This window comes from Notolepis coatsorum (assembly GCF_963971535.1).
Source record: "Notolepis coatsorum genome assembly, chromosome: 9".
Taxonomy (NCBI): domain Eukaryota; kingdom Metazoa; phylum Chordata; class Actinopteri; order Aulopiformes; family Paralepididae; genus Notolepis; species Notolepis coatsorum.
Genome location: NC_140173.1, coordinates 115,559,297 through 115,570,363, shown reverse-complemented (window position 1 = coordinate 115,570,363; position 11,067 = coordinate 115,559,297). Strand labels below are relative to the sequence as shown.

The window sequence follows — 11,067 nt, the reverse complement described above, 5'->3', positions numbered from 1 at the left end:
TGACATTACATTCACATCACTCAGCACTATAGGAAATGAACGACACACACACGCACGTGCACACACACACACACGCACACACAGAGGCCAGGCCACAGCGGACCCACAGCCAATTAATTCATAATCAACACAGGCTCCAACTCAATATCAATAACCACGGCGCGGCGCACGGCGCCAACACACACTCACGTGTGCCGCGCGTCGTCCTGCATTACACACGCAAGGCCACAGTGGGCCAATTAATTCATAATCAACACAGGCCCGCCCCACACAGCTACTAAATATAAAAAAAAAAAAATCACTCACCATTGACGACTTACTTCTTACGAGGAAATAGTGTCCCTCGTAAATAGACTCCCTCTATCTGATCACTTGTAAATTAAATCCATCCTTCGATATTTTCTGATGAAAAAGGTCTCCATTCGTCTTCCCCAGCCAGCCCACTCAGAGCGAGACTAAGTCGGTCCGTCTGACCTGGTAGTCCGATAACCTTGGTCGTGGGGGTCTATCTGGGTTGCTTGGTAGGTTTCAATGCAACTCCCGGATCTCCCTGGCCACAGGTAAACACATGTTTCGCGAATCCTCCCCCAAACTCCTTATACTACCTCCGATTCCTGTACAAAGAGTCGTGTTGACGCTTCCGCCCTAGCCGTCTCATTAGCTGGCACCATTCTCTGATTGGATTTCAAGGCTGTCAACACAATGTGGTACGACGTGAACGCCTATCAATCAAGTGCGCTCCGTCTCACTACCCGGCTTTTTTAAACTCAAATAGCCTATTTTTGATTGGATAATTATATTCTTAAGCCCAACCCGTGCAACTATTTTAGCAGTAAGTGATTGACAGCTGGCCATTACTGCAGTCAGGTCAGAGAGCTCAGAGCTGTCACTTGGACATTTGAAGAAAAAATAAATTCACTGGCATTGTTTTTGTTCAAATTCACTGGCATTGTTCACAGAGGAAAATATTTCTAATAAAAAAAATTATAATAATAATTAAAGAAATTAATATATATATATATATATATATATATATATATATATATATATATATATATATATATATATATATATATATATATATATATATATATATATGTATATGTATATTAATAATAATATATATATTTTTTTGTCTGTAAAATACTAGTGAAGTACTGCCTCACTAGTTGTCATGCAATAACCTCCACTGGTGTACACACAGGAATAGGGATGCACTGCTACCGATGGTATTGGATATCGGTCTGATACCAGCCAAAATAGGGTCTGATACCAGGCTAAAATAGGGTCTGATACCAGGCTAAAATAGGGTCTGATACCAGGCTAAAATAGGCTCAAATATGGTCTGATACCAGGCTAAAATAGGGTTTGATACCAGGCTAAAATAGGGTCTGATACCAGGCTAAAATAGGGTCTGATACCAGGCTAAAATAGGATCTGATACCAGGCTAAAATATGGTCTGATACCAGGCTAAAATAGGGTCTGATACCAGGCTAAAATAGGGTCTGATACCAGGCTAAAATAGGGTTTGATACCAGGCTAAAATAGGGTCTGATACCAGGCTAAAATAGGGTCTGATACCAGGCTAAAATAGGGTCTGATACCAGCCAGGCTAAAATAGGGTCAGATACCAGGCTAAAATAGTACTAATACTAAAAGCTGATACCAAGAAACATGTAACATGCCAGAAATCAAATCAAAGTGACTTGATTTACTGCCGTTTTAACACATGCATTTGAAATTCACTATGTGCGTGGAATTTACCACTTGCAAAATACATGGCTGGAAAGCTCCAATTGTTGTCAATTGTACCGGCTACACCAGGCACACAAGCTATGCACACACTTGCTGTAAAATAGGAATGGAGTCTATTTTTCCCCAATACACAATTTTTTTTTAACAAAAACATGAATGATAATATATATGATCAAAGCAAAAGCATTTCCAGCTCAGTGAATAAATTGGCAGCCGTCCACAAACCATTTGGCCACCTGCCACCTGCCAGCCTATTATTGACGACTCTGCTAATTCATGGTCGGGAGGTAGAGCAGTCGTCTGATAATCCAGTTCGATTCCCACTCCTCCCGGTCAGCGTGTCGAATTGTCCTTGAGCAAGACAATTAACCCGTAATTGCTCCTGATGAGCAGGTTGGCACCTTGCATTGTTGCATCTGCCATTTATGAGGTTGAAGACCATAGGCTACTCTTTTATATGCTCCAAGAGACCCGAAGTACAGAAATAAAGGCAGAAGCCATGGGAAAGCATTGCAACTGTACTTGGAGAAACAGACATGTTGACAAAGTTGGGTGCTCAGCCACTGCAAACCTTACTGTAGGATATAATTACAGGTTTTTAATACACAACAGTGTGTGGTAGTGTAGAATAGACCCAGAGGAGAGAAGGAATGCGCCTGACGAATGCCACACAGGCCCAAACGTTATGCCTTACTGTAAATAAATGTACTTTGGGAGTTACTGTATTTAGACAGTGTGCGGACATTCCTTCGCTCCTCTGCTTAATTTTTTTATTCTGTTGCACGTTATCTCGGATGTGCATGCATTTCTCTGGTGCTGCTACAATAGACCCACCAATATTCACAGATTCATGGATGAGATGAGATTCACATGCAAATGTTGCTCCTGGTGTAGCTGGTAGAATTTATGCGCAACAATATTTTCACGCACGCACGTCGCACCAAGCACACAAACTTTGGTGTCGCCCCAGTATAAGTCTATACTGTTCAGTAAAGGTGATGGATTGTGTAGCGTTACTGGGTCTAAACTCTAAAGTCTATACTGTTCAGTAAAAGTGATGGATTGTGTAGCGTTATTGGGTCTAAAGTCTATACTGTTCAGTAAAGGTGATGGATTGTGTAGCGTTACTGGGTCTAAAGTCTATAGGCCTACTGTTCAGTAAAAGTGATGGATTGTGTAGTGTTACTGGTTCTAAAGTCTATACTGTTCAGTAAAAGTGATGGATTGTGTAGCGTTACTGGTTCTAAAGCCTATACTGTTCAGTAAAAGTGATGGATTGTGTAGCGTTACTGGGTCTAAAGTCTATACTGTTCAGTAAAAGTGATGGATTGTGTAGCGTTACTGGGTCTGGGTCTGCGGTCTCGACTCCCGGAGTCAGCATTGCCTTGGCTTGGGCTGATCGCTATACTAACTCATTTGGCTGGGTTAGGGGGAGGGAAGCCGTGGGTGGGAAACTGGCGTTGTGGACAGCGACGCCTACAGGTCAGGTCTGGGCGCTTGCTCAGCGGAGGCAGGACTTGAGGAAGGCAGCGTGACCTCCAGAAGAGAGCCACTGGATACTTCAGGGTTCCCTTGTACTGACCAGTAAGAGAACATGCGCACAACAACCAGGTAGGGGAGGGGGGGGAATTGGCACAACGACTAAATTGGGACGGGGAGAAAACAGAGAAAAATCAGAGAAAGAGAGATACAAAAAAAAAAAAAACAGATGAAACAAATGAAATATACAAGAGAAAGTGACATCACTGCCCACACTCACCAGGGGCATGAATCGCTATCCCATCAGAAGAGCCCAAGCTAAGAACAGCTCCTTCCAATTGTCCCTGGGGAGGCTCCAGATTCATCACCAAGGGGTTCAGTTATCAAAATAAATGAAAATCCAAAAAGCAAAACATTAAAACAAATCCCTGAACTGAGGCCACTATTAAAGGCACTGTAATGATACTGTACGTTTAGTTCTCAGAATCAGTAGTGATTCACCGGCAGTGAAAAGGTGGCATCGGTCGGTCCATTCCTATACAGGAATTTGCCAAGGTGCCCTGACATACCAACAACAATAACCCTGTGATACAGTCACAGTCCCCCTTAACTAAACATAACACGGTACAAGGACATACAGGACAGTGTAGTACTAAAAACAAATACACTTAGCTCAACATTAATGTTATAATGTCAGCATTATATACCTAGGATTAATATTGAGATGCAATATCTATGTTTTCCCACTAGAGGGAGTTAAGGGATATTATTTCAAGGACTACAGAGTGACTACAGATATATACGTGGTGAGATATTTCCGTATCCGGTACCTGAGTTCTTACCTGTATGACTAACGTGCGCTGAGTGTAAGACCCACCTGTTTATTGTATTACCTATATGCTCCCGTTTCCAGTAAACTACCAAACCAAAGGGATCACAAGCATGTCGTGTGGCTTTATTATTAATAGAGGTTACCACAATTAATATTTCTATCTTTTCATAAACATTCGAAATGGGTTTATTTCCTGTTGCAGTGTTTGCAGTGATACAATTAGTTGACAAGAAATACACTCTGGCCTCAGCTGTTTCCCTAGCAACGGAATGCTTCTGAAAAGGTCTATAGAGAATGCTGTATGCCTATACTGTAGGTTATATCTATGAATACATAGTGTACATACAGTAGTGTCAAGGGGGTAGTGAGTGACCTGAAGTACATGAGTCCAGTGTACCTTACGTAGTCATAATAAATAAAACATAGAGACAGTACTGGCGCTGTTTGTTGAGGTAGAAAAAGACACAGAGGTATGTGTGGTTAACCAGAAGATGGTGGTGGAATACTGGAATTTACATTATAGAAATAGCAGACTACAGTAAAGTGACAGGTGCTTTGAGATGTCCGGGTAGTTAACATTCAATGTGGGGTTAATTTTTAAATTATTTATCAAATTTGACTTTTTAAATAACCAGCCAGATAAAAAAAAGAAGCTAAATGAACTCATCATCCAGGGTATATTCACAAGGAACTGTGTTGTCTGAAAGCGAGTTGCAGTGTAACTTTGGCTCAAGGTCATCTTTAACACTTTCAGCGCCAGAGGTCGCTGTGGGCCATGTGGTAATAATGCCAGCGCTTTAAAGAATAGGGATACATGGCGGTGTTTGCAGGGCTAAAACTATATTAAATATCATAGCTATGGATATAAAACTATTGCCCATTTGACATTGAGTATCTATCGTTCAATTTGTGAAAAAGAAATAATTTTTTCATCCATACATTCCTGTTTTATACCGTGGTGAATATTAGTATAGTTTTAGAGTAATTCTGTCTAATCCCAGGAAACGCCGCTATGCAGCGTTTAGTGCATTTCACTAAAAACCGTGGCGTTCCTCGCCTGTATCAACAATCAATCTGAAATCAACGCTATATTATCGGTATGCATGAAAGGGTGGGGGGGGGTCGTTTTTCTATGCTTCGATCGCCACCAACGGAATATGTTACACACACACATTACACACATACGTTCGGATCGCGGGGAAGGGATTCTTCGATCAACGCAAGATTGATACCATAATAGCCCTTGACTAGGATGAGCTCCAAAAAGAATATTCCAATTTTCTGATCGCCATTCCAAGTATTGATGTCGATTGTGTTGCCAACATAATCCAAGAACATGAATCGGGAGTGCTTGATTATCCTCAATTCATGTGTTATAAACGCTTGCCCTGCCCGACTAGGAAAACCCGGACCAGACTTTTTAGATTGACACACAGGCCAAGCCAGAGGGTTTCAAAGGATGTGCAATACCGGCCGCAAGGCAGCAGGCGGCGATAGAGGTGGCCGGGTAGCGCAGCGGACTAAGCGTCTGCCTACCACCACAGAGACAGTGGGATCGAATCCAGCTGCCAGCGGTGCCTCCGGCTTGGTCGGTCGTCCATACTGACACAATTGGCAGTGTCAGCGGGTGGGAAGCCCGTGGGGTGGGTCCTGGTCGTTGTAAACAGCGACTCCTACAGGTCGGTCGGGGCCCCTGCTCAGCGAGGAAGGGATTTGGGTGAGGTAGAGTGATCATCCCACGCGTTACACTCGCCCAATGAGAGTCCTCGCTGTCAGGTGAAAAGAAGCGGCTGGCTGACTCCACATGTATCGGAGGAGAGGGGGGGGGGGGGGGGGGGATTGGCATAACGACTAAATTGGGATGGGAGAAAAATACAGAAAAAGGAGGAGAAAAAGTAGAAGAAAAAAGAAATAACGACAGAAAACCCGACTTTTCTCGAGTTTGGCACCCAAGCGATGGCGAGTTAACCCGACTTATCTCGGGTCTGGCGTCCAATGTGTTAACCGTTTCTGCGCCAAGAACGAGTATACTCGTTATTGGCCGCCAATCGAATAACACCAATAACGAGTTTACTTGTTTTTATGATCGTTATTTCCTTTATTCGCTATTGCCATTCATAATTCATCCAGCAAGGCTCTGGGAGACTCTGGACTCTGTCGGATATTGCAACGGCTCAATACCGCCGCCTGGTGGATGTCGGGCGAGTTCCACTCCACTCTCAACCGGATGGTGCGTTCTGTGCATCGGTGAAAATGTTCCGGGCAGAGCTCTCTTGTTATGTGGATCCAGACAAACACTAGTGCATTGGATCGCTTTCGAGATGCAAGAATCGATATGCTTTCGGCGTTTATTGCGTCGTACAAACTGAAAACGGATCTAGCAGATGGAAATCAAATAATTGGAATATTTTTTCTCCAGACTCATCGGCCACAGGTAAGAGGAATCTAACGTTAATTCCAGCTCGATTGTCCATTTATTTCATTGCAATCCATCTGATCAATGTATGATGTCATACTAAAGAAAGCCGTTACTGAGAATCAAGGAATCATAAACGACCCCCCCCCCCTTTCCTTCACGCATGATGGAGCATAATGTATACCGATCATATGCATTTGACTTTTTTAATATAGCGTGTATAGGAACGAAACGCCAATCGATTATGTATAATATGCATCGGGGCCTATAACTCGCATTCTATAGGAATTACTGCAGACCACTCTAAAAACATACTTATATTCACGACGGTATTAACACGACAATGTATGAATGGAAAAATATAACGTTCCCACATCGGGAACGATAGATACCCAATGTTGTATGGGCCATAGTAATGTTGATATAGGAATATAATATTTAAAAAGTTATAGCCCTGCAAAGAAGGTGAGCGACTCCATAGGCTTACAGTGCTGGCAGTGAGAGGTATAAGATGGTCAAACTGCGTGGCAGACATTGTGTTAAAGATGGATTTTCTTGACAAAATGTTAGCGTGACATGAGTTTGTGTCCTTTAGGGCATAACCAAGAAGAGAAAAGATGAAAATTATTAAGATAACATAGTGAAAACATGGCACAAAATCTGGTTCATGTGTAACTTCACAACTCCACACTGACTTGCGAGAGTGGCTGATGCACCAGGGGATGCTGGGTATCGTAGTTCTCTTGCTCCAGTAATTATACGTTTTTAATTTGATTAAAATGCAGTAGATATGTTGAAGTTTAGTTCATAAAATGCAAGATATCCTCATAGAGAGCGACTGAAAAAAGCACAACAGGAAAATGTGTATTTTCCGGGACCAGCCAGAGAAAGGGGTGGAGTCGACTATTAAGCTCTATAGCAGAACAGCACACTGCAGTAGGCAGTATCGTGTGGCAACCCCTGGGAGAGTGCGGACACGCCCCTTCCAGCTAGGAGAGGTCATTAATCACTGCTACTTTCCTGTTCGCTCTTGGACACACCTGGGGCCAATTCAATAATCAATGCCAGAGAGTTGTATTTCAGGCCTGACAGCCAGAGGAGAAAGTAGACTGCAGACCGCTCTCTCCAAGCCAAGAGAAGCACAGCCCCCTATCAAGACTATAAGGCCGTACCCTTTTTGGAAAGAAACCCTCCGACCGGAGAAGAACCTTTGCTTTTCAACCCCACCCCCTACCCTTCCAGTTATTATAAATTAAACAATTTGTGTTCAAACACTGACCCTCGTCTGTGGTGTTGTATTCCAGGCTCCATTGTAAAACCTACCTCAATTTCCTCTCCCTGGGCAGCCACAATGGTTAGGGTTAAGATTAGGAATTATTGGTCAACTAATCGGTTTCTCTAACGATATACACAAATATATTTTTCATCTCTGATAAGCATTTAATGAGGTTGTGGGAAACACTTAATTAATAAATGTGTTGATTAAACTATTCAACTATTTGATTAATTGACAAGATTATATGACTATTACTCGGCTATAAATGCCACGGTTAAAAAAGATTAAAGGGATACTTTGAAAGTTATTATTCTTCACTAGACTAGACACATAGTTTCTATACATATTCCTAAAATGGAATGTTAGCATTGTTAGCATTCTATGTTAAAACCATGGGGCACAACTAGCTCCCAGCTTATATTTTTTATGTAAAATAATGATTTTTGTATTGTGGTGGAAACACAGCCTGAAGACAACATCTCAGGTGGAACGTCATTGATAAGCAGGCTGTGGGCAGGTATCTCTGGTCAGCAGGGCTGGCCTTGATCTATTTCTTTTCATGGTGAAACGACCCTGACCCTGTGCATTCTACTCCTATTGTCATAAGCTTGTCCTGTCAGTCATCACTGGTCTGTTCACATGTGGACCTATGTAGATATGGGCTATGTCATAGCGTGCAGACTGTAATTTGAGCCCTCCAACCCCTCCACAAATGCAAATTAACAGATGTTTCAGTGGGTCTACATAGTTTTCATATGAGTGGGAACTAGGGTTCACATAGTGGCCAGCACTGGTGGTCCAATGCAGTGGTTCTCACCCTCAGAAACAGAGGGATGTCTGTTCGCCACCCCCCTACGCAGACAAGCAGACAGAATGGCAAACTTTGACACAAAATAATGATTTTTACTTCCCTTTTTCAGGCTATTTATCTTTATTATTGATTGCAGGAGGTTCAAATTGACAAATTATTATAAAAAAAAAATTGTTTATTATTTTAGAAGAAGAAAATAAAATATGTAGACCTCAGATTCTATACATAATAATAATAATAATAATAATAATAATAATAATAATAATAATAATAATAATAATAATAATAATAATAATAATAATAATAATAATAATAATAATAATAATAATAATAATAATAATAATAATAATAATAATAATAATAATAATAATAATAATAATAATAATAATAATAATAATAATGATAATATATTTGTTTATCTTTTCGTGAGGCCCCGAAATAATCTTGAAGCCCCCAGGTTGAGAACCACTGGTCTGGTGTGAACTACAGAGGAAATGTCGTGCCTAGAGATGGTGTACTCACTATAGTGGTTAAATGCCGTGCCTAGAGATGGTGTACTTGCTATAGTGGTTAAATATCATGCCCAGAGATGGTGTACTCGCTATAGTGGTTAAATATCATGCCCAGAGATGGTGTATTCACTGTAGTGGTTAAATATCATGCTCAGAGATGGTGTATTCACTGTAGTGGTTAAGACTATGATTCTTCCTATGGAACTATAACCATGTATCCCTACAAGTTATAGTTTATACTGCCATTTTTGTTGCATTCTTTCTGTCTCATTCTACCCCTGTAACTTGTGCTTTATACAATTTTCCCCAGGAAATGGCGCCCCCTTGAGGCTGGTGGGGGGCCTGGAGGACTTTGAGGGCAGAGTGGAGGTGTACCGTGATGGCAAGTGGGGGACCATCTGTGATGACCAGTGGGATGATATCGATGCTGAGGTGGTGTGCAGACAGCTGGGGCTGGGGTAAGAGCTCTTATTGGTCCATATGGGTGATGTACAGACAGCTGGGGCTGTAATTTGCAATTTATTATACTTTATACTTATAGCACATGAGTCTGGTCTCTTTTGAAAGACATTCTGAAGTTTCTTACACAATAAAGAAAAATCACTTTGAGTGCTAATTAAATAACAGAGGTTTGAACACACTGAAGTAAAGGTTTTGTGTACTCACATTTCTGTTTAGTGGTTGCCAGATGCCTGTTTTTAAGTTCCAGCTCAGAGGTAGGAGCTGGAAAACATAACGGTTCCATATGTATGTAGTACAGGTCCAAAGTTGATAAAAAATCCCATGGAAAATGAGTGTTTCACAAAGGTTTTTTTAATGTATGTATTGGTAAAAATTCAGCGTGATTATCCAAAATGGCTGTCTACTTACATTAATTCAGACGCACGAGTCAAAACAAAAAGCTTGTTCTCTTCTACTGCCTCTTTCTCCTTGCAATCAGCACTCGTCTGGGATCGCTTTCGGAGCAGACGCTCCTTGGCTACAATGGTGGTCAATCATTTTCACCATCAGCAGTGACTGGTCAGTTCAATCAGTTTACAACCGGACGTGGTCACTCGTCGGAACGGCTTGTCAAATGATGCTCGCCGGATATTTCGTCTTGTAACTCGAGACGCGAGGCACGCAATAGGTTGAGTGTGGTGATGATCGAAAGGTGTCAAATGAAACTTTAAAAAATGTATTGGTTGATCAGCGAAAAATGCAGCTCGGAGCCGGCAGACAAGCGCAAAGTGCCGCGACATGCTTAAGAGGTTAAAATGCTCTTCCTTTCAACCTATCTCACTATTGAATTCAGATTATGTCTAAAGCTCTAGCCAACAAGCTAAGTAAATACTTTTTCATCACAATTGACCAGACCAGACTGGTTTTATTTAAGAGAGATCCTCTGCCAGTAATGTGTGCAGGTTATTTAACAGCATCCATTTGGCAGTGTCTAGGGCAGAGGTAGAGCCATTACTCTGGACAATGTTTGACAGGCTAGAGTGGCCTTACTTATTCAGAGTTTTGGCTGAGTTTGGCCCTTTTTTTATCAATTAAGTCAATACACTTTATAAAATTGTCACTAATGGACAAATGCCTACTGCCTTTTCTCTGCGTAGATCTAGTCTCCAGGGTTGCCCTTTGTCTACTGAGCTCTTTGTCCTAGCCATTGAGTATCTGGCAGAAGCAATCAAGCAAGACACAGACGTAAAGGGCTTTAATTAAGCATTACATCACGAGACAGAGTGGGTTATAGAAATTAGATCACGCCTATGGGTGGTTGTCAGGCCCGAGGCACAGCCGAGGGTCGTTAGACCCCCATAGGCGTGATCAAATTTCTATAACACACTCTGTCATGTGATGTAATGCTTTTATACAATGGCCGATTTCATCCAACCTTATTGCTATACAATAAACACACATTAATTGAAGATTTATTGACAACCATCCACAGAAAAAGTTGTTCCAAAAAAAAAAAAAGAGAGAAGTTGCCTCCGTGTGGAAGC

General features: G+C 41.6%; 1 protein-coding gene across 2 annotated transcripts in view; it reads left to right on the top strand.

Annotated features, from left to right (window-relative positions):
• Positions 1 to 11,067, top strand: part of LOC311234170 (neurotrypsin) — a 97,708-nt gene that overhangs the window by 47,836 nt on the left and 38,805 nt on the right. For both annotated transcript variants that reach the window (XM_084321285.1, XM_084321284.1), the window contains exon 6: positions 9,393 to 9,540. In XM_084321285.1, coding sequence (XP_084177411.1) covers positions 9,393 to 9,540 — 148 coding nt within the window. The remainder of the gene's footprint in view (positions 1 to 9,392; positions 9,541 to 11,067) is intronic.